Below are 26,597 nucleotides of genomic sequence, written 5' to 3'. Positions count from 1 at the left end.
AGTGTGAAACAGTCAGTAATAGGATGCCGAGTATAAAAGGTTTTTGAATCTACAGAAGGTTTTCTGAACAGTTTGCGTAGTTACCAACAGCATTTAGTGCCTTTCAGCTCTAATTTATCACAGGAGGTGCAAGAGAAACAATGCATTTATTTAAAGGGATCCTTACACTTCTGCTATGCGGCACAATCTCTGGTGAGTGACTATTTCAGATAACAAAGACTGGGAATTCTAATTCATGTATTTAAAAAAAAAGCTTAAGTTTTAAAGCTAGCTATTAAAATGTACTTTTTTTTTTAAACAAAAGAATGTAACATTACCAATTTTGTTGTTGTTTTATCAATCTATCTATCTATCTATCTATCTATCTATCTATCTATCTCTGCCAGACTTTATTGCTTCGCCTGTTTGTCCCCTGCACACCATGCATGGGAACTTCTGGGGGGCTCTACCTTCTTCTGCTTTTCCTACCATTATTGTTATTTAAAAGGACAGTAAAGTCAAAATTACACTTTCCTGATTCAGACAAAACATTCATTTGTAAACAACTTTCCAATTTGATTCTAATATCAAATTTGCTCCATTCCCTTGGTATTTTTTTTTAATAAGGAGCAGCGATGTACTACTGGGAGCTAGTTAACACATCAGATGAGCCAAGGACAAGAAGTATATATGTGCAGCAACCAATCACCAGCCAGCTCTCAGAAGTGTATTGCTGCTTCTGAGACTACCTAGGTATGCACTTAAACAAAGGATACTAAAACAGCAAATCAAATTTGGTAATAAAATAATTTGGAAAGTTGATTAAAATTGCATGCTAATGCTGAATCACAAAAGGTTATCTTTCCCTTTGAATCAGCTGCTACCTCAGTTACCTCTCTTCTTGTTTTACATAGGGCACTTTGCTGCAAATTCAGGATAGCTAGCACGTTTAAGGTTTTGGCCCCAATTTATCAAGGTCTGTCGGACCTGATCTGACAGTGCGGATCAGGTCCGACAGACCTCGCTGAATACGGCGAGCAATACGCTCGCCGTATTCAATATTGCACCAGCAGCTCACAAGAGCTGCTGGTGCCATGCCGCCTCCTGCAGACTCGCGGACAATAGGCCCCAGCAGGGGGGTGTCAATCAACCCTCGTACACGATCGGGTTGATTTCCGGATGTCTGTCCCGCCCTCAGAGCAGGCGGACAGGTTATGGAGCAGTCTTTGTGACCGCTGCTTCATAACTGCTGTTTCTCTGGCGAGCCTGCAGGCTCACCAGAAACACGGGCATCAAGCTCCTTTCGGAGCTTGATAAATATGCCCCTTTGCGTGCTACAGTAATCAATGGGGTGCACTCTTCACAAATGGTCACTACCCGCATCCTCTTTTCTCCAAATGTTTACACATGTAACATCGAATGTAGATTATCCTTGAAATGTAAATGTGCCCCACAAAGGGCTTAAAGTGAAGGTAAACTTGAGCGTACTCGCTCAAGTCATAGGATATAATTTAAAAAATAGTGAGACTTTCATTCATAAAATCTGTAATTATCCTCATCTTCTTAGATTTTTACATTTTAATACTGGAACGATAAGCGCCGTTCCTCCGCCCCATAAGCTTCAGTTGATTGACAACGATTAGTGGATTGCAGATAGTCAATCTGTCAATCAACTGAAGACTATGGTGGGAGGAGGAACGGCGCTTATTGTTCCGGCATTAAAATGTAATAATCTAAGAAGATCAGGATAAATGACAGAAGGACCGCTAAACTATGGGACATCAATAGTGAAAGGGAAGGAGGAGGGGGATTTTTAAGTATTGGGAAAGGGATCTGGAGGTAGGGGGTAGGGTATTGAGTGGTGGCTGCTACACTACAGAAAATAGTTTTTTTTATATTATTTTTTTATAAAAAGGGGCAAATTTTTTTGTAAACTGGGTACTGGCAGACAGCTGCCAGTACTTAAAATGGTGGCCAATTGGTCGAGGGGGGAGGCTTAGAGAGCTGATTGGGGGGGAATCAGGGAGGTTGGGGGGTAATGGGAGATCCTACACCTCAGAAAATATATATAAAAAAAAATCTTAAAAAAAACAAACAAAAACACCTTTATTTTTTACTGGCAGACTTTCTGCCAGTACTTAAGATGTTGGTTACAATTGTGAGGTGGGGGAGGGAAGAGATCTGTTTGAGAGGGATCAGGGAGTGGGATGTGTCAGGTGGGAGGCTGATCTCTACACTAAAGCTAAAATTAAAGGGACAGTCTACACCAGAATTTTTATTGTTTTAAAAGATAGATAATCCCTTTATTACCCATTTCCCAGATTTGCATAACCAACACAGTTATAATAATATACTTTTAACCTCTGTGATTATCTTGTATCTAAGCCTCGGCAAACTGCCCCTTTTTTCAGTTCTTTTGACAGACTTGCAGTCTAGCCAATCAGTGCCTGCTCCCAGATAACTTCTGGGAGCAGTTATATATATGAAATAAACTGAACTAACACCCTAGTGGTGAAAAACTGTTAAAATGCAATCTGAAAGAGGTGGGCTTCAAGGTCTAAGAAATTAGCATATGAACCTCCTAGGTTAAGTTTTCAACTAAGAATACCAAGAGAACAAAGCAAAATTGGTGATAAAAGTAAATTGGAAAAGTGTTTAAAATTACATGCTCTATCTGAATCATGAAATTTTATTTTGGCCTAGACTGTCCCTTTAACCCTACAAGCTCCCTACAAGCTACCTAATTAACCCCTTCACTGCTGGGCATAATACAAGTGTGGTGCATGGTGGCATTTAGCGGCCTTCTAATTACCAAAAAGCAATGCCAAAGCCATAAATGTCTGCTATTTCACAGAGAAGCATTTACAACCATTTGTGCCATAATTGCACAAGTTGTTTGTAAATAATTTCAGTGAGAAACCTAAAGTTTGTGAAAAAGTTAGTGAAAAAGTTAACATTTTATTTGATTGCATTTGGTGGTGAAATGGTGCGTGAAATATACCAAAATGGGCCTAGATCAATGGTTATTTAAGGATTCCTGACAGTTATCAGTGTTCCAATGTAACAATCGCTAATTTGGTGGGGAAAATGGTTTGGAAATAGCAAACTGCTACTTATGCCCTATAACTTGCAAAAAAACCCCAAAGAACATGTAAATTGGGTATTTCTAAACTCAGGAAAAAATTTAGAAACTATTTAGCATGGGTGTTTTTTGGTGGTTGTAGATGTGTAAAAGATTTTGGGGGTCAAAGTTAGAAAAAGTGTCTTTTTTCAATTTTTTCATTATATTTTATAATTCTTTTTATAGTAAACTAGTCCTAAAGCCCGTTCACACGGGCCATTTTTTGCAGTACATTGATCCCACACCTTGCGCTCTCTCTCCCTCCCCCTCTCTTTTGCTCTCTCTCTCTCCCTCTTTCTTTTGAGCTCTCTCTCCCCCTCTCTTTTTGAGCTCTCTCTCTCTCCCCCTCTCTTTTGAGCTCTCTCTCTCCCCCCTCTCTTTTGCGCTCTCTCTCTCCTCCCTCTCTTTGCACTCTCTCTCTGACCCTCTCTTTTGCGCTCTCTCCCCCTCTCTTTTGCGCTCTCTCTCTCTCCTCTCTTTGTGCTCTCTCTCTCCCCTATCTCTTTTGCGCTCTCTCTCTCTCTCCCCCATCTCTTTTGTGCTCTCTCTCTCCCCATCTCTTTTGTGCTCTCTCTCCCCCTCTCTCTCTCCTCCCTCTCTTTTGCACTCTCTCTCTCCCCCTCTCTTTTGCGCTCCTCTCTCTCCCCCTCTTTTTGCGCTCTCTCTATCCTCCTCTCTTTTATGCTCTCTCTCCCCTATCTCTTTTGCACTCTCTCTCTCACCTCTCTCTTTTGCGCTCTCTCTCTCTCCCCCTCTCTTTTGCGACTCTCTCCTCCTCTCTTTTGTGCTCTCTCTCTCCCCTATCTCTTTTGCGCTCTCTCTCTCCCCTTTCTTTTGCGCTCTCTCTCCCCCCTCTCATTTGCGCTCTCTCTCCCCCCTCTCTTTTGCGCTCCTCTCCCCCCTTTCTTTTGCACTCTCTCTCTCCCCCCCCTATTTTGCTCTCTCTCCCACCTCTCTTTTGCTCTCTCGCTCCCCCTCTCTTTTGCGTTCTCTCTCTCCCCCTCTTTTGAGCTCTCCCTCTCCCCCTCTCTTTTGTGCTATCTCCCTCCTCTCTTTTGCGCTCTCTCTCTCTCCCCCTCTCTTTTTTGTGCTCTCTCTCTCCCCATCTCTTTTGCGCTCTCTCTCCCCCTCTCTTTTGAGCTCTCTCCCCATATCTTTTGCGCTCTCTCTCCCCCTCTCTTTTGAGCTCTCTCTCTCCCCCATTTCTTTTGCGCTCTCTCTCCCCCTCTCTTTTGAGCTTTCTCTCTCCCCCCCCCTCTCTCTCCCCCTCTCCTCTCCCCTCCCTCTCTCTCTCTCTCCCCCTCTCCTCTCCCCTCTCTCTCCCCTCTCTTTATGCTCTCTCTCTCCCCCTCTTTTGCTCTCTCCTCTCTCTCCCCCCTCTCTTTTGCGCTCTCTCCCCCCCCTCTCTTTTGCGCTCTGTCCCCCTCTCTTTTGCTCTCTCTCCCCCCTCTCTTTGTGCTCTCTCTCTCCCCCCCTCTTTTGCTCTCTCTCCCCCCTCTCTTTTGCGCTCTCTCTCTCCCCCTCTCTTTTGCACTCTCTCTCTCTCCCCCTCTCTTTTGTGCTCTCCCCCCTCTCTTTGCGCTCTCCCCCCCTCTCTTTTGCTCTCTCTCTCCCCCCCTCTCTTTTGAGCTCTCTCTCCAACTCTCTTTTGCACTCTCCCCCCCTCTCTTTTGCGCTCTCTCTCCCCCCTCTCTTTTGCTCTCTCTCCCCCCTCTCTTTTTTGCTCTCTCTCTCCCCTCTTTTGCTCTCTCTCTCCCCTTCTCTCTCTCTCGCTCTCTCCCCTCCTCTCTCCCCTCTCTCTCCCCCTCTCTTTTGTGTCTCTCTCTCCCCCTCTTTAGCTCTCTCTCTCTCTCCTCTCTCTCTCTCTTTTGTGCTCTCTCTCCCCCCCTCTCTTTTGCGCTCTCTCTCCCCCTCTCTTTGCGCTCTCTCTCCCTCTCTCTTTGCGCTCTCTCTCCCCATCTTTTTGCGCTCTCTCTCCCCCCTCTCTTTTGCTCTCTCTCTCCCCTCTCTTTTGTGCTCTCTCTCTCCCCTCTTTTGCTCTCTCTCCTCCCCCCTTTCTTTGTGCTCTCTCCCCCCTCTCTTTTGCGCTCTCTCCCCCCCTCTTTTGCGCTCTCTCTCCCCCCTCTCTTTTGCTCTCTCTCCCTCCTCTTTTTTTGCTCTCTCTCTCCCCTCTTTTGCTCTCTCTCTCCCCTCTCTCTCGCTCTCTCCCCCTCCTCTCTCCCCTCTCTCTCCCCCTCTCTTTTGTGCTCTCTCTCTCCCCCTCTTTTGCTCTCTCTCTCCCCCCTCTCTTTTGTGCTCTCTCTCCCCCTCTCTTTTGCGCTCTCTCCCCCCCTCTCTTTTGCGCTCTCTCTCCCCTCCCCCCTCTCTTTTGCTCTCTCTCCCCCCTCTCTTTTGCTCCTCTCCCCCCTCTCTTTTGTGCTCTCTCTCTTTCCCCCTCTTTTGCTCTCTCTCTCCCCCCTCTCTTTTGCGCTCTCTCCCCCTCTCTTTTGTGCTCTCTCCCCCTCTCTCTTTTGCTCTCTCTCTCTCGCCCATCTCTTTTGCGCTCTCTCTCCCCCTCTTTTTTGAGCTCTCTCTCCCCATCTCTTTTGCGCTCTCTCTCCCCCTCTCTTTTGAGCTCTCTCTCTCCCCCCTCTCTCTCTCCCCCCCTCTCCTCTCTCTCTCCCCTCTCTCTCTCTCTCTCTTTCTCTCTCTCTCTCTTCCACCTCTCTCTCTCTCCCCCTCTGTCTCTCCCCCCCTCCACTCTGTCCCCCTCTCCTCTCTCTCTCTCCCCTCTCCTCTCTCTCTCTCCCCTCTCCTCTCTCTCTCTCTCCTCCACTCTCCCCTCCTCTCTCTCTCCCCTCCTCTCTCTCCCCCTCCTCTCTCTCCCCTCCTCTCTCTCTCCCCTCCTCTCTGTCCCCTCCCTCTCTCTCCCCTCCTCTCTCTCTCCCCTCCTCTCTCTCCCCTCCCCCTTTCTATCTCTCCCCCCTCTCTATCTCCGCTGACCGCGACCAGACACGCCCCCCTTCACGCCCGGCCATGCCCATTCACGACCATTCACGCCCAACCACGCCCCTTCACGTCGGTCACGTCCCCCGCTCATGCCCGGCCACGCCCACTTCTGTCGCAGATCAGCTAGGGAGTAGGACTCAAAGGCCAGGTCTCTACTGCACATGACAGCTTCGGACAAACACACTTTGCCTTTTATATAATAGGATTATATGATATGATGAAAATAATTGTATCTTTAGAAAGTCCATTTAATGGCAAGAAAACTGTATATAATATGTGTGGGTACAGTAAATGAGTAAGATGAAAACTACAGCTAAACACAAACACCACAGAAATGTAAAAATAGCCTTGGTCCTTAACGGTAAGAAAATTGAAAAATGGTCTGGTCACTAAGGGGTTAAAGGGGCTGGACTTCAAGATTGTCATGTGACACACGTTGATTGGATGTTCACTGGAATTGTCATAGATGAAAAAAGAGTTCATCCAAGTGGGCCGGCATAACATTGCAATAGAAGCATTACTATATGCACTAAATTAACCATTTCACAGATGGATTAAAAACCAAAAAGGTACACATATACTTTGTTTAATGACAAAGATTAAATATATGGCATTTGATTAGGTAAGGTTTACCATCACTTTAAGCTAAGGAGTGTGCATTTGACTGAAGCACTACATGGCAGCAGTTTTGCAAGAATTTATACATTTGCAAGAGCACTAGATGGCAGCACAATTTTAGAAGCTTTTTGGTAATTTGGTCACTAATTGCAGCTGCGCACCACACTTCTATTATTCCCGGCAGTGAAGGGGTTATTTAGGTAGCTTGTAATGTTAATTTTAGCTTTAGTGTAGATATTACCCTCCCACCTTACACTTCACACCCTTTGATCCCTCCCTGATCCCTCCCAAACAGCTCTCTTTCCTCCCCCACCCCCACTGGTTACCCCCATCTTAAGTACTGGCAGACAGTCTGACAATATAAAATGTAAGTTTTTTTTTTATAAATAAATATTTTTTTCTGCAGTGTAGGATCCCCCTAACTCTCCCACCTCCCTGATCCCCACCCTCTAACTATTGCCGCCATCTTAGGTATTGGCAGCTGTAGTGTAGTGGTCCCACCACCTTCCCCCTCCCGCGATCGCCATTTAGTGAAAAATGTCTGATGCATATATAAAAATTATGTTAATCAAGGGGTTCATTGTTTGTCTAACCATACTAAGTGTAAAGGCACTGAATGCCCTTTACTAGTAATAAAAACCATAAACTACTTTTAAAACATATAAAAAACAAACATCTATACTCTAATTGCGTTTGTAATGTCTGTCGCTGTCGGCAGTTGCGCACGCATCCTCAATGGAATGTTGGCAGCACAAGGCCAAAAGAATTGGCAGGGTGGTGAAAGAAAAATGGCAGGGTGGATTCTTTCACCACCCTGCAATTTTCGGAATCCACCGGGATGCAGCGAAGGCAAACAGAGCATTACAAAAACAAAAAATAACCGCCCGCATCAAGTATAAAAAAAAATCCTAATCGTCTGCAATAAGTATATTAAAAAAAAAAACTAATCATCCGCAATAAGTATATAAAAATAAATAAATAACCGCCTGCAATAAGTATTTTAAAAAAATCCAAACGCCCGCACTGTTTTAAGAAAAAAAATAATATAAAATTATTAACCCCTAAATCCACCAACCCTAACCCTAACATTGCAAACTACCAAATACATCTATTAACCCCTAAACCGCCATCCACCACCAACGCAGTCAACTAATTTAACTATTAACTCTTACACCGCAACCCCACAATGCAAATAAAATGATTAACCCCTTAATCCACCAACCCTAACATTGCAAACTACCAAATAAATCTATTAACCCCTAAACCGCCATCCACCACCAACGCAGTACACTAATTTTACTATTAACTCCTACACCGCCAACCCCACAATGCAAATAAATAAGTTAAAGACTAAACCCCCTAACCTAACAACCCCTAAATTACATAAAATAATAAACAACTACATTACTTAAATAAAAAATTACATTACATTAATATATCACCAGCCAATAAGATTTCAATTGCTCTCATCCTATTGGCTGATGTGAAAATGTCAGCCAATAGGAATGCAAGGTACCCCAATAAATGTGGGGTACCTTGGATTGAATCATCAATGTGTGGCGGATGATTGCATGAAGAGGAACCTCCACACTGCTGAGAGAGCACCGCCGCCAGGGACCACCGCCGGGGACCGCCGCCAAGGACCGTCGCTGCCTTCGCTGCCTTTGAGGATCGCCACATCTGGAAACACCACTCTGCATTTCCGCTCCACTCCGCCTTCGCTGTGGATGAAGATGATGGACCTGCCTGGAAGAAGACCTCCGCCAGACTTCAGGAACCGTGGGGCTTTAGTGTTTAAAAAATAAAAAAAATATTTTAGCTTAGGTTTTATTTGGGCACTTTGCAAAAGGGCTAAATGCCCTTTTAAGGGCAGTAAACAAGAGCTAAATGCCCTTTTAAGGGCAATGCCCATACAAATGCCCTTTTCAGGGCAATGGGTAGCTTAGGTTTTTTTTGTGTTAGGTTTTTTTTTTGGGGGGTTTGGTGGGTGACTGTTAAGGGGACTTTGTTTAAAAGAGCTGTTTAACTTAGGGCAATGCCCTACAAAAAGCCCTTTTAAGGACTATTGGTAGTTTAGCATTAGATTAGGGGGTGTTTTTATTATGGGGGCTTTTTTTTTTTCATAGGGATTAGGTTTAATTATTTTATTTTGGATAATGTGTTTATTTTTTTCTGTAGTTCTATTTTTAATTTTTTTGTATTTACAACATATAGACTGCCCTCTGGGCAGGCTTACCAACTAGTATTCAATAAAATCATATGGATATTTAAGAATAATGTTGGCTATAATATTAATATTTAAAAATATTAATTTAAATATATTAATTTCTGAAATATTCTATATTAAAATAATAAAGAATTAATACATAATATATTGTTTAAATAGTTTTAAATATAGTTGTTTGTCTATTGTGGCTGGGTCAATCTAATACATGATCCTACCCCATCAAAGTGCCAACATACTCATACAGTATATATATTTCCCCATAATCATATCCCCATAATCATATGCTTCTATCAGGTGCTAGGGTATATTTTAGAGCACAGTGCACTCTAAAAGTCATCTAGTAGACAGATGATTAGCCTTCCAATCACTACCTAAAAGGGTTGACACCCCACATTTGAAAACAAGTTACTTGGCCCTTTTCAATGGCAGGGAGAGTCAACAAAGTCATTTATTACTGTTGGGAATACAACACATGGCCAGCAGGAGGAGGCAAAGACACCCCAGCCAAAGCATTAAGTATCCCTCCCACTTCCCATACTCCCCCCAGTAATTCTTTGCCTTGTCAACTAGGAGTTTGGCGAAGATTGTACTCTGAAGAAAAACTGAATTTAGTCCTTTAATGGGTAGCTTCCCTGCAAGATAGGACTGGGGTTATGCTGTGTCCATGTAATCCTCTTAGTAAGAGTGTTGGTAGCTGTTAGCTTCTGAATGTCGCAGGGAACACCAGTGCAAGATTTCACTGTTTTCCTTTCTTTCTCAGGCCCCTGTCAGAAGTGGATGAAGCTGTCAGACCTGGAGGTGATGTGTCTGCTCCACAGCAGTGTCCCTGGAGTGTAAGTCCCTTTTTATTTATTTCTCCCCTCTGGTAGGACCTGCAAATAATGGGGCATTGTCTCTTGTGACCAGGTGGCACCTATTTCCTTCTAAGGGGTCAGGGGACTTTATCTGTATCCTTTGCTCAGGATACTTTTTATGAGCAGCTTGAATCAGGGTTTCTGTTACAGGGGCATGAATATATTGTGGTCAGCTACAGGTGTGCTGATTCATTAGGATTATTGCAGGTGGCATGTTAAGGCCCTGGGCCTTTATTGATGAAAGATTAGTATGACGGGTGTCTTAGATTGTATTTTTGCTGCAATTGCAATGCCTTGTTAGCGCGATTCACAAGCACTTATGGATCAGAGGTTAACTGGTATTTTTGCCACGATTGCGGCGGCATGGTAGCGCGATTTACATATTTTGGCCGGGGGGCAGGCCATGATCGCATCATGACGCAGCGTGTAACGTACTTTTCCTCCTTCTCTGTTCCAATATTGATCAGAGGTGTTTGCAGTGGCTCCTACATCTCCTGAGCAGGAGGTGGTGAGTGCACCAGCCCAGGCAGGGGTTCCTCTAGAGGTGCCGTTTTTTTTATAACACTTGTAATTTGGTTATACACTTCTTAACTCATTACTGTTTATTTTTGGGGATTTCCTTTACCTCACTATGGAGGATAACCGTGACAATATTTTGGAGTAATCTAATCCTTCTATTGTCCTCACTAACAAGTGTTTATATTGTGAGGAGGCCAGTGTGCTCCCCCCTGCACAGTTTTGTTCTGTATGTGTAACTGTAGTTTTACTGTCTAAATCTAAGGGGCCTAAGTCCTATTTTTCTAACTTTGGTAAAAACCCTTCAGAGCTTTCTACCTCTAAGGACTCTGTTGTCCGGGACATGCCAGAGCTTATCCCTCAGTCCCAGTCCCAGAACATTACACAAGCAGTAACCTGAAGCTCAGCACGTTCTTCATCTGGGGGTGTTTTTTTCACCAGTAGACTTTGCAGCACAACTACAGTTGGCTGTTTCTGCTGCGCTGAGTGCCTTGCCCATCTCGGGCAAAAGAAAGAGAAAAGTTAAACATGTTTCCTCAGATGCAGGAATAAATTCTCCTATAGAGACAGCATTGGTCAGTTTATCTCAGAATTCTGAGGATGATCGCTCCTCAGTTGCATTTGAAGGTGAACTCTCCTCTACTGACGGCCCTGAAGAAAAGATAGCGGAGCCAAAGGAGATTAATTTTAAATTTAAATTGGAATATCTGACATTTTTACTTAAAGTGAATGTAAATTTTCATGAATGAATTCATGAATGTTTACATTGCAGCGGTTTTGTTAAAATACCTTTATCTTCTTCCAAGTCGGACCAGCGATCCCTCCTGTCTGCAGCTCCTCTGATGAATCCGGCTTCCTCTAATCATGTCTTCCCTCCCAAAGCAAACATTTCCTGAGGCCACACCGTGATTGGAGGAAGCCAGTTTTGTCATAGCTGTGCTAAGTACAGCATGAGAAGCGATCGATGGTCCGGCTTGGAAGAAGAAAAAGGTAAGTATTTTAACAAAAACCGCTGCAATGTATACTTTCATCATGAATGAAAGTGCCCCTTTTTTAATAGTATTTTTAAAAACCTGGCACTCATTCATGAAAATTTACATTCACTTTAAGGAGGTCTCTGTCAGGACCACCTGTCTTAAGAAACATGCTTTTTTAGACCATGATTGTGACGCCAGTCTTCTTGGCTGGGGAGCGGTTTAGGGTTCCTTGAAGGCACAGGGAACCTGGTCACTGGAGGAGTCCTTCCTTTGAATCAACATTCTGGAATTGAGGGCCATTTTCAATGCTCTGATGGCGTGGCCTCAGCTTCGTTCGGTCCGCTTTATCAGATTCCAGTCGGACAACATCACTTCAGTTGCCTATATCAATCATCAAGAGGGAACGAGGAGTTCACCTGGTGATGAAAGAGGTGCCTCCCATCCTTCAGTGGGCAGAGTCTCACAATTGTCACATCTTGGCCATTCACATTCCGAGGGTGGACAATTAGAAAGCATATTTCTGACAGTTTTTCCATCCCAGTAAGTGGTCTCTTCACCACGAGGTGTTCTCTGAGATAATTCTCAGGTGGGATATTTCAGAGATAGACCTCATGGCATCTCGTCTCAACGCGAAACTGCCCAGATATGGGTCGGGATCGAGAGATCCCCAGGCAGTATTGGTGGACACATTAGCGGCTCCATGGAAGTTCAGTATTCCTCTGTTCGCTCTACTTCCCTGGGTGATCACCCACATCAAACAGGAGTGGGCTTCTGTGAGTCTGATTGCTCCAGTGTGGCCTCCCAGGACCTGGTTCACAGGCGAAGATGTCACCTTATACTCCTTGGAGACTGCCTTAACGAGTGGACCTTCTCCTCCAAGGTTCATTTCTTTACCAAAATCTAGATTCTCTGAGGCTGACTGCGTGGAGATTGAAAGCCTTGTTCTTTCCAAGAGAGGTTTTTCTGACAGCATCAAAGATACACTAATCCAGGCTCATAAGTTGGTGACTCGTCGTATTTATCACAAGGTGTGGCACACTTATCTAGCCTGGTGTGAGGATCGAGGTATCCCTTGGCACAAGCTGAGAGTTCCTCGGATCCTGTTGTTTCTCCAAAAGGGTGTGGAGAAAGGTTTGTCAGCTAGTTCTCTTAAGGGACAAATTTCCGCCCTTTCAGTGTTGCTACACAAGAAGTTAGCTAATCTTCCTGATGTTCAATCCTTTGTTCAGGCCCTTGCTAGAATCAGGCCTGTGGTTAAGTCTGTTGGTCCTTCTTGGAGCCTTAACCTTGTTCTTTGTGTTCTTCAACAGGCTCCATTGGAGCCTATGTATTCTGTTGACATTTTGTTGACAAATTTGTCTTGGAAAGTTTCATTCCTGTTGGCTATTTCCTCTACTCGCATAGTTTCTGAGTTATCTGCTTTATAGTGTGATCTTATCTTGTTTTCCATGCAGATTAGGCTGTTTTATATATCAAGTTAGGTTTCCTACCTAATGTTGTCTCTGACCGCAATATCAATCAGAAGATTGTAGTTCCGTCCTTTTGTCCTAATCCTTCCTCTGAGAAGGAGCGTTTGTTACATAATTTGAATGTTGTGCACACCTTAAAATTATATCTTCATGCAACCAAGGATTTTACAGGATCCTCTTTGTTGTTTGTTCTATATGCTAGTATACGCAAGGACCAGAAGGCCTCTGTGACTTCCCTTTCCTTTTTGGCTGTGGAGTGTCATTTGTATGGCATATTTAGAGGCAGGACATCAGCCTCCTGGGAGGATTATGACTCATTCTACTCATGCAGTGTCCTCTTCTAGGGCCTTTAAAAATTAAGCTTCTATGGAACAAATCTGTAAGGCGGCTACCTGGTTATCTTTACTTACAGTTTCAAAATTTTACAAGTTTAATGTTTTTGCCTCAGCTGAGGCTTCCTTTGGGAGAAAAGTGCATCAAGCAGTGGTGCCTTCAGTTTAGGTCCGCCTGCCTTATTTTTTCCTCCCTATTCATTATGTGTCCTCTATATCTTGGGTATTGGATTCCCAACAGTAATCAATGACTTTGTGGACTCTCCCTGCCATTGGAAAGAAAAATATATCTATGCTTACCTGATAAATTATTTTATTTCCTGGTAGGGAGAGTCCACAAATCCATCCTATTACCTTTTTTTTGTATTGGTGGCCTTTTCCTATTCTTCCGGCACCTCTATACCCCTAGTCTTTCTCTTCTAATTTTCCGTCTCTTTGGCTGAATTACTGGGGAGTATGGAAAGTGGGAGGGACAATTAATGCTTTGGCTGGGGTGTCTTTGCCTCTTCCTGGTGGCCAGGTGTTCTATTCCCAACAGTAATCAATTACTTTCGCCTAGATTATGAGTTTTGCGCTAAACAGGGTTGCGTTATTTCACCCTCCATAGCGCTGCCATTACGAGTTACTGAAAAGCCTCCTTGTGCGTGCAATATGGTGGCGTTAAGCTCCATACAGCACAAAATCCAAGGGCTGCTTTGACGTGCTCGTGCACGCTTTCTCCCATAGACATCAATGGGGAGAGACTGTTAGAAAAAAAAACTAACACCTGAAGTGTGGAATGAAAATTCTCTGTAACGCAACCCCATTGATGTCTATGGGGAAAAAAGTTAAGTTAACACCCTAACATAAACCCCTAGTCTAAACACCCCTAATCCGCCGCCCCCGATATCGCCGACACTAATAAAAGTTATTAGCGCCTTCGTAGGAACTGTACCAATATAACACAGTATAAACAACAGGCTGAAGACCTCACGCAAAGATTATCAGCCAGAGGTTATAAAAAGAACATATTGGTGAACATATCAAATGAAGTCCTATCCATGGACAGACATGAATTACTAACAGATAAGATAATACAAAAAAATGATTACTCAGGTTTAAGTGTAGTCTTTTCAACTAAATATAGTAGTCAATATCAACAAATTTGTGCAGTAATAAAGAAAAACTTGGCCATATTAGAAAAAGACAAACTTCTTGATAGTAACATTTTAAACAATATAAAATTTGTATCTAGGAAGGCAAGGAATATTGGTAATAATCTAAAAAGGCACTTTGACAAAAAAATCAACAATGTTCAGAGAACCTGGCTAGAACCAAGATTGTTTTTTTTTAAATGTGGCACCATTCCATGTAAATCATGTGAATACGCTGAAGTTGATTCTTCGTTTTCATCTTATCACACTGGTGAAACATTTAAATTAAAACATAATTTGACATGCAATTCGATCTTTGTGGTATATTTAATTACCTGTAAACTATGTAAGAAACAATATACAGGTCGTATCTCTCGAATGCTCAAAGACCGAATAAGGGAGCATCTCTTATCTCTATCAGATAAGGAGCCTAAGACTCCGGTGGCTAAGCACTTCAGGTCACATTGTGAAAAACCACATAAATACTTTTCATTCAAAGCCATTGACTATGTTCCCAAACTAAACACTGGAGGAAATAGACATGATAAACTAAATAAAAGTGAAACCTTTTGGATATTCAGGTTACAAACAGGAGCTCCAATAGGTATTAACAAAAAATCAGATTTAAAATTATTCATAGGATAAACAACTATCACAATCTCTAAATAATTATTTTAGATTTTTACAAGTTCAGTGGGTTCAAATCAAAGTACACACCTCAAAAATATGGGGTTTTGACACATAAAGGTGTCATCATCATTATTAATTTAATCACTAAACTTCCATTTTATTTGGAATTATAATTTCACTCTTTTTAATTATAAGATCTCAAATTCACTTGTTCTTTTTTGTTCTCTTTTTCATCTTTATCACAGAAAAATATAAGATAGAATACACATCACTAGAATAATACACACAAAATTCACTTTTTCTACTGGATTAAATAGTTGTTTAACGATGAGAATACAATATGACATTTTTTATGTCCCTTTAAGTAGATATGAGGTTAACGATTATCTGCACTGTTAATAGGGAATTCAACATAGGAACAAATCAAATGGTTAAACTTATTCATGCTCTAGGGATTCTACTCTAATAACTTAGCAGCACTTAGTTTTTCTGTTTATAAGGGACTAGATCCCTTTACAGGTCAGACCAATAAGAATGCTAAAAGCTGAATAATATAGAGGATACCCCTTTAAAAGATACATGCATATATATGCACCTAGTTCGCTTAATGCACAAGTGACTAGTCCCTCTACAGGTCAGATTAATAAGGATAACCAAAAGCCAAAAAAATACAAAAAATATTCAGGATATTCCCTTAAAAAACTTAACCCTGCAGGTTTATAGTTTATATCTCACAGCATACTTTGTACACTCATGTAAGGATGTTTATGTATCCACTATTATATCAAATCAATATTTTTCAGCTACTCAGCTGATATTCAACATAATATAACATAAAGTTTGGCATTCATGTTTTGCATACAATTATGTGGCTGTGCTTGTTTGCTGCCTTGGCGCAGCATGTGGCGACTGGGGTAAGGTGCTTTTAACTCTATGAGGATATTTAATTGTGCTGTTTTTGATTTTGATCTTATCCACATTAAGAATTCATTTACATCATTGAGCTCTATATCTTCTGTTATTTTTTATGTATGTACAACTAATGATTAGTCTTATATTGAACACCTGTTGCTGCAGCTTTGGTCCAAGCTAAACACACAAATGAAGCATTGTATGACATACAATTTGAATTCAGTATCCTGTTCCTTATTGGACAGAGTAAAGTTGCTGAGTTTCGATTGGACCCAATATGCATTTAACAGGTGAACAGTTAACTCTTCACTATCCCTGACGAAGTGCTGTACCAGCACGAAACATGTTGGTCTGTTTGATATAGAGCTTTTGGGCTGACTAGCTTACTGGCTGTGATATTGCAAAGTTTTTTTCTGTGATACTTACACAGTACACTTTTTACGGATACTAATAAAGGATATACTTTTAAACCTCTTTTTCTCGATCCATTTACTGCTGGAACCTTTTTCACCTGTGTGGAAGTATTTTGATTGTATAAAAGTTATTAACCCCTAATCCGCAGCTCCTGACATCGCTGACACTAATAAAAGTTATTAACCCCTATTCCGCCGCTCCCCGACATCACCGCCACTATAATAAAGTTATTAACCCCTATTCCGCTGCTCCCCAACATCGCTGACACTATAATAAAGCTATTAACCCCTATTTCGCTGCTCCCCGACATCACAGACACTATAATAAAGTTACTAACCCCTAAACCTCTGGCCTCCCACAGCTCTGCAACTAAATAAACCTATTAACCCCTAAACCTCCGTCCTCCCACATCTCCGCCACAAAATAAACCTAATAAACCCTAAACTGACCCCCCCCCCACAACCGCAAAACACTAAATTAAACTATTAACCCATAAACATAAGACCCCCTAACTTTAAATTAAAATTACAATATAACTATATTTAAATAAATAAAAACTTACCTGTGAAATAAAAATAAACCTAACATTAAACTATAAATTAACCTAACCTTACTATTCTAACAAAATAAAAATACTAACTAATTAAAAAATCTAAATTACATATTTAAAAAACCTAACACTACGAGAAAAATTAAAAAAAATAAAATTACAAAAAATAATACTAAATTATGAAAAATAAAAATAGTAAGCTTACAAAAAATAATAAACAAAATTATCAAAAATAAAAACAATTACACCTAATCTAATAGCCCTATAAAATTAAAAAAGCCCCCCAAAATAAAAACACCCCCTAGCCTACAATAAACTACCAATAGCCCTTAAAAGGGCCTTTTGTAGGGCATTGCCCTAAGTTAAACAGCTCTTTAACCTGTAAAAAAATACAAAGTCTCCCCAACAATAAAACCCACCACCCAGCCAACCCCCGCAAAACTCGTAATCTACCTGTTAGTTTCTTATAAGGGGCATTTTGCATGTGTTTGCTGCATTTGGGCTTTAGGCAATTTATATTATATAACATATTAGGCAGGTGATTCTCTTCTTTCCAAAAAGAAGTCTAATTTCTACTTTGTGGCTTATCAGAGGTGATATTCTATAATTTAATGCCACATTAAATAGATCAGCTTCTTCTCCATGCATAACAACCCTGTATATTTTGGTTACCTGCAATAGAAAATAACATTTCCGTATTAGCATTGACCTCAGAACTTTTCTTGTCCATTGAAGCTCTTCGTGATGGAGACGTGAGACTGGTTGATGGAAACCGCACCTATGAGGGTCGAGTGGAAGTTTATTACAGAGGAACCTGGGGAACAGTGTGTGATGATGAATGGGATATTAAGGATGCTTCTGTAGTCTGCAAATCTTTAGGGTTTTCTGGTGCCAGTGAGGCCAAAAAGGGAGGAGCATTTCCAGCAGGTAATGGTGGTCCAGACCAGTCCTACCCCCTTGTTTGACTCAGAGGTCAGTATCTTGTGTCTCACTCTGTGTCATCTCTCAGGGATTGGCTCCATTCTGTTGGATGATGTTAGCTGCACTGGGAATGAGAGTTCTCTGGCAGATTGTAATTTTAAAGGCTGGGGAACAAGTGACTGCAAACACAGTGAAGATGCTGGGGTCGTTTGTGTCCCAAGTGATGATGGTAAGTGCAGAGCCTTATTTTTCCCCATTACAAGCCATTCGTTTATTCCATGTGAAAACTATGAACTCAACTTTGGTGTTTGTTTTCCTTTGCTATAACCTACAATTCTATAAAGGTGCAGCTATTTGAATTAGTTTTACAGACCTAAACGCAGGACTCCAGGAACTTATAAATGTCCCATACTTAGTATCTCAAGCAGGGGCATATTTTGGCCTAGGCAAACAAGGCACATGCCTAGAGCAGCAGATTGAGAGGGGGCAGGACTTTGTTTTTTGGCTATATTTGTAAGAAGTTCACAGGTATTTCAGAAGTATTATACAGGTATATAATGGGATATTTTGCCCAAAGAGCTTACATTTTCAGGGGGTATAATAAGAGTGTGCCCATTAAGCTTCCAGTTTAGAGGTAGCTCTGAACCTTTTAGCTAACCTTTAGTTCTGTTGGCTTTCAGCACTTAGTTTTGTGTTTGGGAAAGTATTGTTTCAAGAAATCTGTGTTTGGGGGTTTTACGTATATTGCAGCAATAGATACATAGATGTGCGTGTGCATGTGTATATGTGTGTGTGCACACGCATGCGCTTGTATGGGTATAACTCTGTGTGTGTGTGTTATTTTGGAAATGCTATAAAAAAAAATCACATTACTCCCTGATCAAAAAAATGTTATTGCCAAAAAAGGCCAAACACCTTAGGGGTTGGGGGCAGCAGAATTTTGAGTGCCTAAGACAGCACAAAACCTAAATATGCCATTGATCTCAAGCCACGTCCACAATAAACTTACTTCCTGCCAAGCTCCATCTACTTTTCCCCCAGCCATGCCCACTTTACCACCCAACTCCATTCCATTCTGACACAGCACCTCCAGATCTCCCTGACTTAGACACAAGCCACTCCATTCTGGTTAGGAAATATTAGGAGGTATGTACACAAAAGCAAAACAAACCCAGTCACTTTGAAAGAAAAAATGTGGCAACTAATTGATTCAGTTTCTATGATTCATTTAACATCCAACAATTTTGTCAATATTTATAAAATTATACCTTTTTTTCCAGATGGAAATTTCACAGTTTACACTTTGGATAATTCATGTCAACTTGGCACCTCTCTCAGTGCTCTCTTTGATGGCCAGAAGAATTGTGATCTCTTCATCACAGTGACAAGTGGATTGGGAGAAACACAACCTCTGGAACTATGTGCTCACAAGCTCATCTTAATGCTGAACCCAGAGGCAAACTTTCTGCTTAAAGGAGAAGGGAATAAAGTATCTCTCAATGTGCAGGAGGATTGTACGCCTCATGTCAAAAGGTTTATCAGGTGAGAATGGGATCTGCTAGAAAATGAAGCAGCAAGGTATTACTAAATGAACAGAATAGTCTATACCTGTAAACCTATGTAAGAAAGTAATAGACTGAGCCGTGATGATCTCATCAGAGTAGTATATAAATTGAAGGAACTCTAACTTAATTTCATGTACCTCCTTCTAATTATGTCCATTTTGGAACCTAGATTTCACTGCATGTATTTGAGAGTTGCTGCACATATGCAAACGCATCAACACTGGAAAGCAGAGAACTGTAGCATTCAACATGGCGGTAATCATGACTAGATGGAGGCAGGGAATAACCTCAATACTATGTTTATAAAATGTATTTAGTAGTTAATGTCCCTTTAATTTATTGTGGCACAAAGATCTGCTTTTGTATTAGTCAGTATTGTGTTTATACCATAAGCAGACACCCCTAAGTGTACTAGGTACATTAAAGGGACATAAAACCTACAATTTTTCTTTCAATATTCAGAGAATTCAATTTTAAAAAAGTTTTCAATTTGCTTCTATTATTAAATTTGCTTTGCTCTCATGTTATTCTTTGTTAAAGAGATACTTAGGTAATAGTGCTGCCATTTAGTGCTCTTGCTAACGTATAACATTGTTGGAAAACTGCTGCCATATAATGCTGCACTTCTGAGCTTACATCCCTGCTTTTTAACAATGGATAACAAGAAAACAAAAAAAGAATTGATAACTGAAGTAAATTGGAAAGTTGTTTAAAATTTTATGCTCTATCTGAATAATGAAAGAAATTTTGGGCGTTTTATGTCCTTTTAAATTGTAAACTGATTAGGTAGAGTATGATATGAGTAATATAAAAAGTAAAAATACATTTTTTGTCTCAGGTATTTATACAGTAATAAGATCAAGGTGACGTTGGCATCTGTAAAGTGCATCCACCAGTTGGCTTCAACGTACAAAGTTTCCAGTCTGCAGGAGTATACAGCCCAGTTCTTTGCTATCCTGATTCCACAAGACCCGTCCTTCAGAAGGCAGCTAGAACTTCTTGCCTATGCAGAATCAAGCAATGACCCCAAACTCCAACAACTCTGTCTCCAATACCTGGCTTGGAATTTTGAGACCTTCTCTCAGACCAGTGCCTGGTATACACTATCTGTTCAACAGCTGTCCTCACTTCTCGCCAGGAGTGATCTTGTTGTCAAGAGTGAGCTGGATCTACTCCAGGCTCTGCAGAATTGGATCACTACAAATGATATACATGGGGAAAGTCAGAAGCAGCTTATTGATAAAATCCGGTTACCAATGTTGACACCTGAAGAACTTTTCAATATCCAGTTTAATTTAACTTTATACCAAGAGAACAAAAACACTTTCCAACATAAAATGCTACAGGCTCTGACATACCACACAGTGTCTCTCCAATTACTAAACAAATATATCAACCTGACAGATGATTTCTACACACCTAGAGTCTATACTTCATCCACATGGAGTGTACAGGTTTCGATAGGTTATAATTATCAAAATTACTTAAATACTCCAAAGTACACCAGTTTTATGTATGGTTCCCAGTTAATCCAATGGAATACTGGTTATATACCCAACATACAGACCTGCTGGAACTATGGCTTCTCTTGTACAGCTGATATGTTGCCTGCTATAAGACTCTATACCGGTTCCTATGATCCATACATCCAATACCATAATGTGATAGTGCAGATTTGTGATGGAACCAGCGTTATAGGAATAGAAGAGGTTAAAAATAGTATGGCTTGGCTTCCAGATAATAAAAATAATACACAGTTTCCTTGCAGCTCACAGTCTCTTAGTATAAAGGTTGTGGTCCGTCCCACATACGTATCCAGCTGAACTTAGTCCTGTGTCCATGAAGCTATCTTCTTAGTACTAGAGACATGTAGGAGTTGTTTGTGATAATTGCTGTACTTTTTGTGAAAAAGTGTTCACAGATCCTTTTAATTGTAGTTATACTGTAGGTTTCAAAGGGAACAAACTTCAATACTGACTTTGTAAAGGATAAAAATCTGTACCTAGTGTGTGTTGATAATTTTTAGATGTTGCAGATGACTGGATCTGTAATAGTAAAATAAAGTCTTCTTTGTGTTACCATTTTATAGACTTTGGTTTTAGATTTCAAATGTTTATAAGAGCTAATGTAACTTGAATGTTGGTGTTGCACTCATGTTTCACAATGTAAAATGTTAAGCAAAAAAGCTACATATCAGTAGTAATAGTGTGTGTGGGGGGTGGAGTCATCTTCTACTATTTAGTCATAATATTATTTTATTTATGTACAGTATTTCATTATTTATTTATATTGAGGGGATATTTAACCTAAATGCTCCATCACTTGAAAACATTTTAATTAGACCCCCTAACACTATTAATCCCTAATCGGTATAACAACGGGCATATACCAAAATAATTATTAACCCCTAATGCCATAACCCCCATCCCAATTAACCCCCTAACTGCCATAACCCCCACCAAAATAAAACACCAGTCCTCTGTACTGCAGCAAAATCTTCATCCATCTGACAGCAGAATCCTTTACACATGGTTCCTCACATCTCTGGCACTTTGCTTGTACATTACCAGTTGTAATATAGAGGCATTCCAGCCATTTTTTAGTCCTTTTGGATGAATTATTTTGAACTGTCCAATAGAAAATTGTCATTGATCCTATTGTTTGATTTGAAAATTGAAATCAGCCAATAAAAATGACTTACATTGAACCAATAGATTGGACACTAATCCTGTTGGCTAAATTTTATAAACATAACTGATAATTTCTTCATTTAATACACAAAAAGCAAACCCACCTGAAGGTCATTTCTACTCAAATGACAAAATTAAATTTGTATGATTCAGAGAGAATGTGTAAACCTAGGCAGGCTCAGGAGCATGCATGTGACATTCTATCGCAGCAGGGTTTGCAACAAAGATTGCTATAAACATTGTTGCAAACACTGCTACTTTACGGCTAGATTTAGAGTTTTGTCGGTAACGACCCGCGTAGCTAACGCTGGCTTTTTTCTGGCCGCACCTTTAAAATAACTCTGGTATTGAGGGTGCTCTGACAAAATGCAGAAAGACTTTTGGCAGAAGGACATTTGGCAGACGGACATTTGGCCGACAGACATTTGGCTGACAGACAGAAAGCTAAAGAATGTTCCGATTTCGGCCGAGGGCAGATGCGTTACCAGAGTGCTCTGTTCTAATCACAGCCTCGGCGCCGCAACTGCCTCTGGGAACCTTACCATGGGTCCTAGGCCGCACGTTTTGTAATTCTCTGTCTGGGAAACTATCTATCTATCAAATCTATCTATTTATCTATCAAATCTATCTATCTATCGTATCTATCAAATGTATCTATTGCATCTATTGATCTATGTATCTATCTATCTATCAAATCTATCTATCTTGTGCCGGACTGTTATCTGACAGCCACTTGTGTTTCGGCCAAATGTCCGTCGGCCAAATGTCCGTCGGCCAAGTGTCCGTCGGCCAAAAGTCCGGCCACGGGTATTGAGAGTCCACAGAATGGCTGCGTTAGGCTCCAAAAAAGGAGCGTAGAGCATATTTAACGCAACTTCAACTCTCGATACCAGAGTTGCTTACGGACGCGGCCAGCCTCAAAAACGTGCTCGTGCACGATTCCCCCATAGGAAACAATGGGGCTGTTTGAGCTGAAAAAAAACCTAACACCTGCAAAAAAGCCGCGTTCAGCTCCTAACGCAGCCCCATTGTTGTCTATGGGGAAACACTTCCTACGTCTGCACCTAACACCCTAACATGTACCCCGAGTCTAAACACCCCTAACCTTACACTTATTAACCTCTAATCTGCCGCCCCCGCTATCGCTGACCCCTGCATATTATTTTTAACCCCTAATCTGCCGCTCCGTAAACCGCCGCTACTTACATTATCCCTATGTACCCCTAATCTGCTGCCCCTAACACCGCCGACCCCTATATTATATTTATTAACCCCTAATCTGCCCCCCACAACGTCGCCTCCACCTGCCTACACTTATTAACCCCTAATCTGCCGAGCGGACCGCACCGCTATTATAATAAAGTTATTAACCCCTAATCCGCCTCACTAACCCTATAATAAATAGTATTAACCCCTAATCTGCCCTCCCTAACATCGCCGACACCTAACTTCAAACATTAACCCCTAATCTGCCGACTGGAGCTCACCGATATTCTAATAAATGTATTAACCCCTAAAGCTAAGTCTAACCCTAACACTAACACCCCCAATTAAATATAATTTAAATCTAACGAAATTAATTAACTCTTATTAAATAACTTATTCCTATTTAAAGCTAAATACTTACCTGTAAAATAAACCCTAATATAGCTACAATATAAATAATAATTACATTGTAGCTATTTTAGGATTAATATTTATTTTACAGGCAACTTTGTAATTATTTTAACCAGGTACAATAGCTATTAAATAGTTAAGAACTATTTAATAGTTACCTAGTTAAAATAATAAAATTACCTGTAAAATAAATCCTAACCTAAGTTACAATTAAACCTAACACTACACTATCATTAAATTAATTAAATAAAATACCTACAATTATCTACAATTAAACCTAACACTACACTATCAATAAATAAATTAAATACAATTCCTACAAATAAATACAATTAAATAAACTAACTAAAGTACAAAAAATAAAAAAGAACTAAGTTACAAAAAATAAAAAAATATTTACAAACATTAGAAAAAATTACAACAATTTTAAACTAATTACACCTACTCTAAGCCCCCTAATAAAATAACAAAGACCCCCAAAATAAAAAAATGCCCTACCCTATTCTAAATTACTAAAGTTCAAAGCTCTTTTACCTTACCAGCCCTGAACAGGGCCCTTTGCGGGGCATGCCCCAAAGAATTCAGCTCTTTTGCCTGTAAAAAAACACATACAATACCCCCCCCCAACATTACAACCCACCACCCACATACCCCTAATCTAACCCAAACCCCCCTTAAATAAACCTAACACTAAGCCCCTGAAGATCTTCCTACCTTATCTTCACCATACCAGGTTCACGATCCGTCCAGAGTCTTGATCCAAGCCCAAGCGGGGGGGCTGAAGAGTGATGTCCATCCTCGGGCTGAAGTCTGGATCCAAGCGGCGGCTGAAGAAATCCATCATCGGGCTGAAGTCGGAAGTCCATCATCGGGATGAAGTCTTCTATCAAGCCGCATCTTCAATCTTCTTTCTTCTGGAGCGGAGCCATCTTCTTCCAAGCCGAAGCGGAACATCCTCTTCAACCGACGACTAGACGACGAATGACGGCTCCTTTAAGGGACGTCATCCAAGATGGCGTCCCTCGAATTCCGATTGGCTGATAGGATTCTATCAGCCAATCGGAATTAAGGTAGGAATATTCTGATTGGCTGATGGAATCAGCCAATCAGATTGAGCTCGCATTCTATTGGCTGTTCCGATCAAAAAATTTATTAGAATAGCGGTGAGCTCCGGTCGGCAGATTAGGGGTTAATTATTGTAGGTAGCTGGCGGCGACATTGTGGGGGGCAGATTAGAGGTTAATAAATATAATATAGGGGTCGGCGGTGTTAGGGGCAGCAGATTAGGGGTACATAAGGATAACATAGGTGGCGGCGCTTTGCGGTCGGCAGATTAGGGTTAATTATTGTAGGTAGCTGGCGGCGACGTTGTGGGGGGCAGATTAGGGGTTAATAAATATAATATAGGGGTCGGCGGTGTTAGGGGCAGCAGATTAGGGGTACATAAGGATAACGTAGGTGGCGGTCGGCAGATTAGGGGTTAAAAATATTTAATTGAGTGGCGGCGATGTGGGGGGACCTCGGTTTAGGGGTACATAGGTAGTTTATGGGTGTTAGTGTACTTTAGGGCACAGTAGTTAAGAGCTTTATGAACCGGCGTTAGCCCAGAAAGCTCTTAACTACTGACTTTTTTCTGCGGCTGGAGTTTGGTCGTTAGATTTCTAACGCTCACTTCAGACACGACTCTAAATACCGGAGTTAGGAAGATCCCATTGAAAAGATAGGATACGCAATTGACGTAAGAGGATCTGCGGTATGGAAAAGTCGCGGCTGAAAAGTGAGCGTTAGACCCTTTAATCACTGACTCCAAATACCGGCGGTAGCCTAAAACCAGCGTTAGGAGCCTCTAACGCTGGTTTTCACGGCTACCGCCAAACTCTAAATCTAGGCCATAGAGTGCTTATAAGATTGCTATAAACATTGTTGCAAACACTGCTACTATAGAGTGCTTATAAGATTGCTATAAACATTGTTGCAAACACTGCTACTATAGAGTGCTTATAAGATTGCTATAAACATTGTTGCAAACACTGCTACTATAGAGTGCTTATAAGATTGCTATAAACATTGTTGCAAACACTGCTACCATAGAGTGCTAAAGACACGGGCACACTGCTGTTCTCCTATGAGCCTACCTAGGTAACTCTTCAACAAACAAAATTAAGCAAATTTAAATTAGACAAAAAATATTTTTTTAAGTGCATGTGCATTCTAATCATGAAAGATTAATTTTGACTTAATTGTTTCTCTAAGGGATATTAAACTGCTAGACACAACTACAACATAATGTTTACTACTCACCATGTTAGGGCTATATTATAAGTGGAGCGCTATATACAGGTAGCCCTCAGTTTACGCCGGGGTTAGGTTCCAGGAGGAATGGTTGTAAATTGAAACCGTTGTAAATTGAAACCCAGTTTATAATGTAAGTAAATGGGAAGTGAGGGAGTTAGGTTCCAGGCCCCTCTCAAAATTGGCATAAGTAACACCTAATACATTATTTTTAATAGCTTTGAAATGAAGACTTTAAATGCTAAACAGCATTATAAACCTAATAATATAGATTGCATCATCATCAAACTAAGTTTAATGAACAAAAAACATTTGCTAAACGTCACCTAAAAAAATTATCACACAACAGATTGCAACATCATCAAACTAAGTTTAATAACCAAAAACGTTTTTTTACTTGCATTTTTCTGCAATCAGTTATCTGCTTTGTTAGCATGTTAGATAATATTGGGTCTGCACCTATTCTATGCATTTTAATCAGCAGTGATTAATAAGCAGTTAGACACCCTCACCTCAAGCAGCTGGACAGGAAGTTAATAGGGAAGTGCCTGCTAAATTTTGCTTGATAGACCTGGTCTGATCTGTGTACACAGATCAATATAAGGCTGTTAAGTTGCATAACTTTGCTGCAAAACAAGCGGACAGCTCCATCTACTGGCTATTTTAATTAGTGCATTGCTTTCCAAAAGCTTTTCAATAGCAGTCACATGACTGAAAAAAAGGTTGTTATTCTGAAATGGCGCAAATTGAACCGGCGTAAACCGAGGGCCACCTGTACTGCTCACACTCATT

General features: G+C 40.9%; 1 protein-coding gene across 1 annotated transcript; it reads left to right on the top strand.

Annotated features, from left to right (window-relative positions):
* LOC128653170 (galectin-3-binding protein) lies at positions 1-21,292 on the top strand. Its single transcript, XM_053706302.1, has 5 exons — positions 1-192; positions 17,456-17,647; positions 17,730-17,870; positions 18,922-19,183; positions 20,045-21,292. Exons 1-5 carry the CDS (start codon positions 141-143, stop codon positions 21,027-21,029), a joined length of 1,632 nt encoding a protein of 543 aa, XP_053562277.1. The 5' UTR covers positions 1-140; the 3' UTR covers positions 21,030-21,292.
* The last annotated feature ends 5,305 nt before the right edge of the window (positions 21,293-26,597 follow it).

The sequence above is a fragment of the Bombina bombina genome, chromosome 1, assembly GCF_027579735.1.
Source record: "Bombina bombina isolate aBomBom1 chromosome 1, aBomBom1.pri, whole genome shotgun sequence".
Taxonomy (NCBI): Eukaryota; Metazoa; Chordata; class Amphibia; order Anura; family Bombinatoridae; genus Bombina; species Bombina bombina.
The sequence above is the reverse complement of the archived record's forward strand: the minus strand, read 5'-3'. Positions and strand labels throughout refer to the sequence as shown.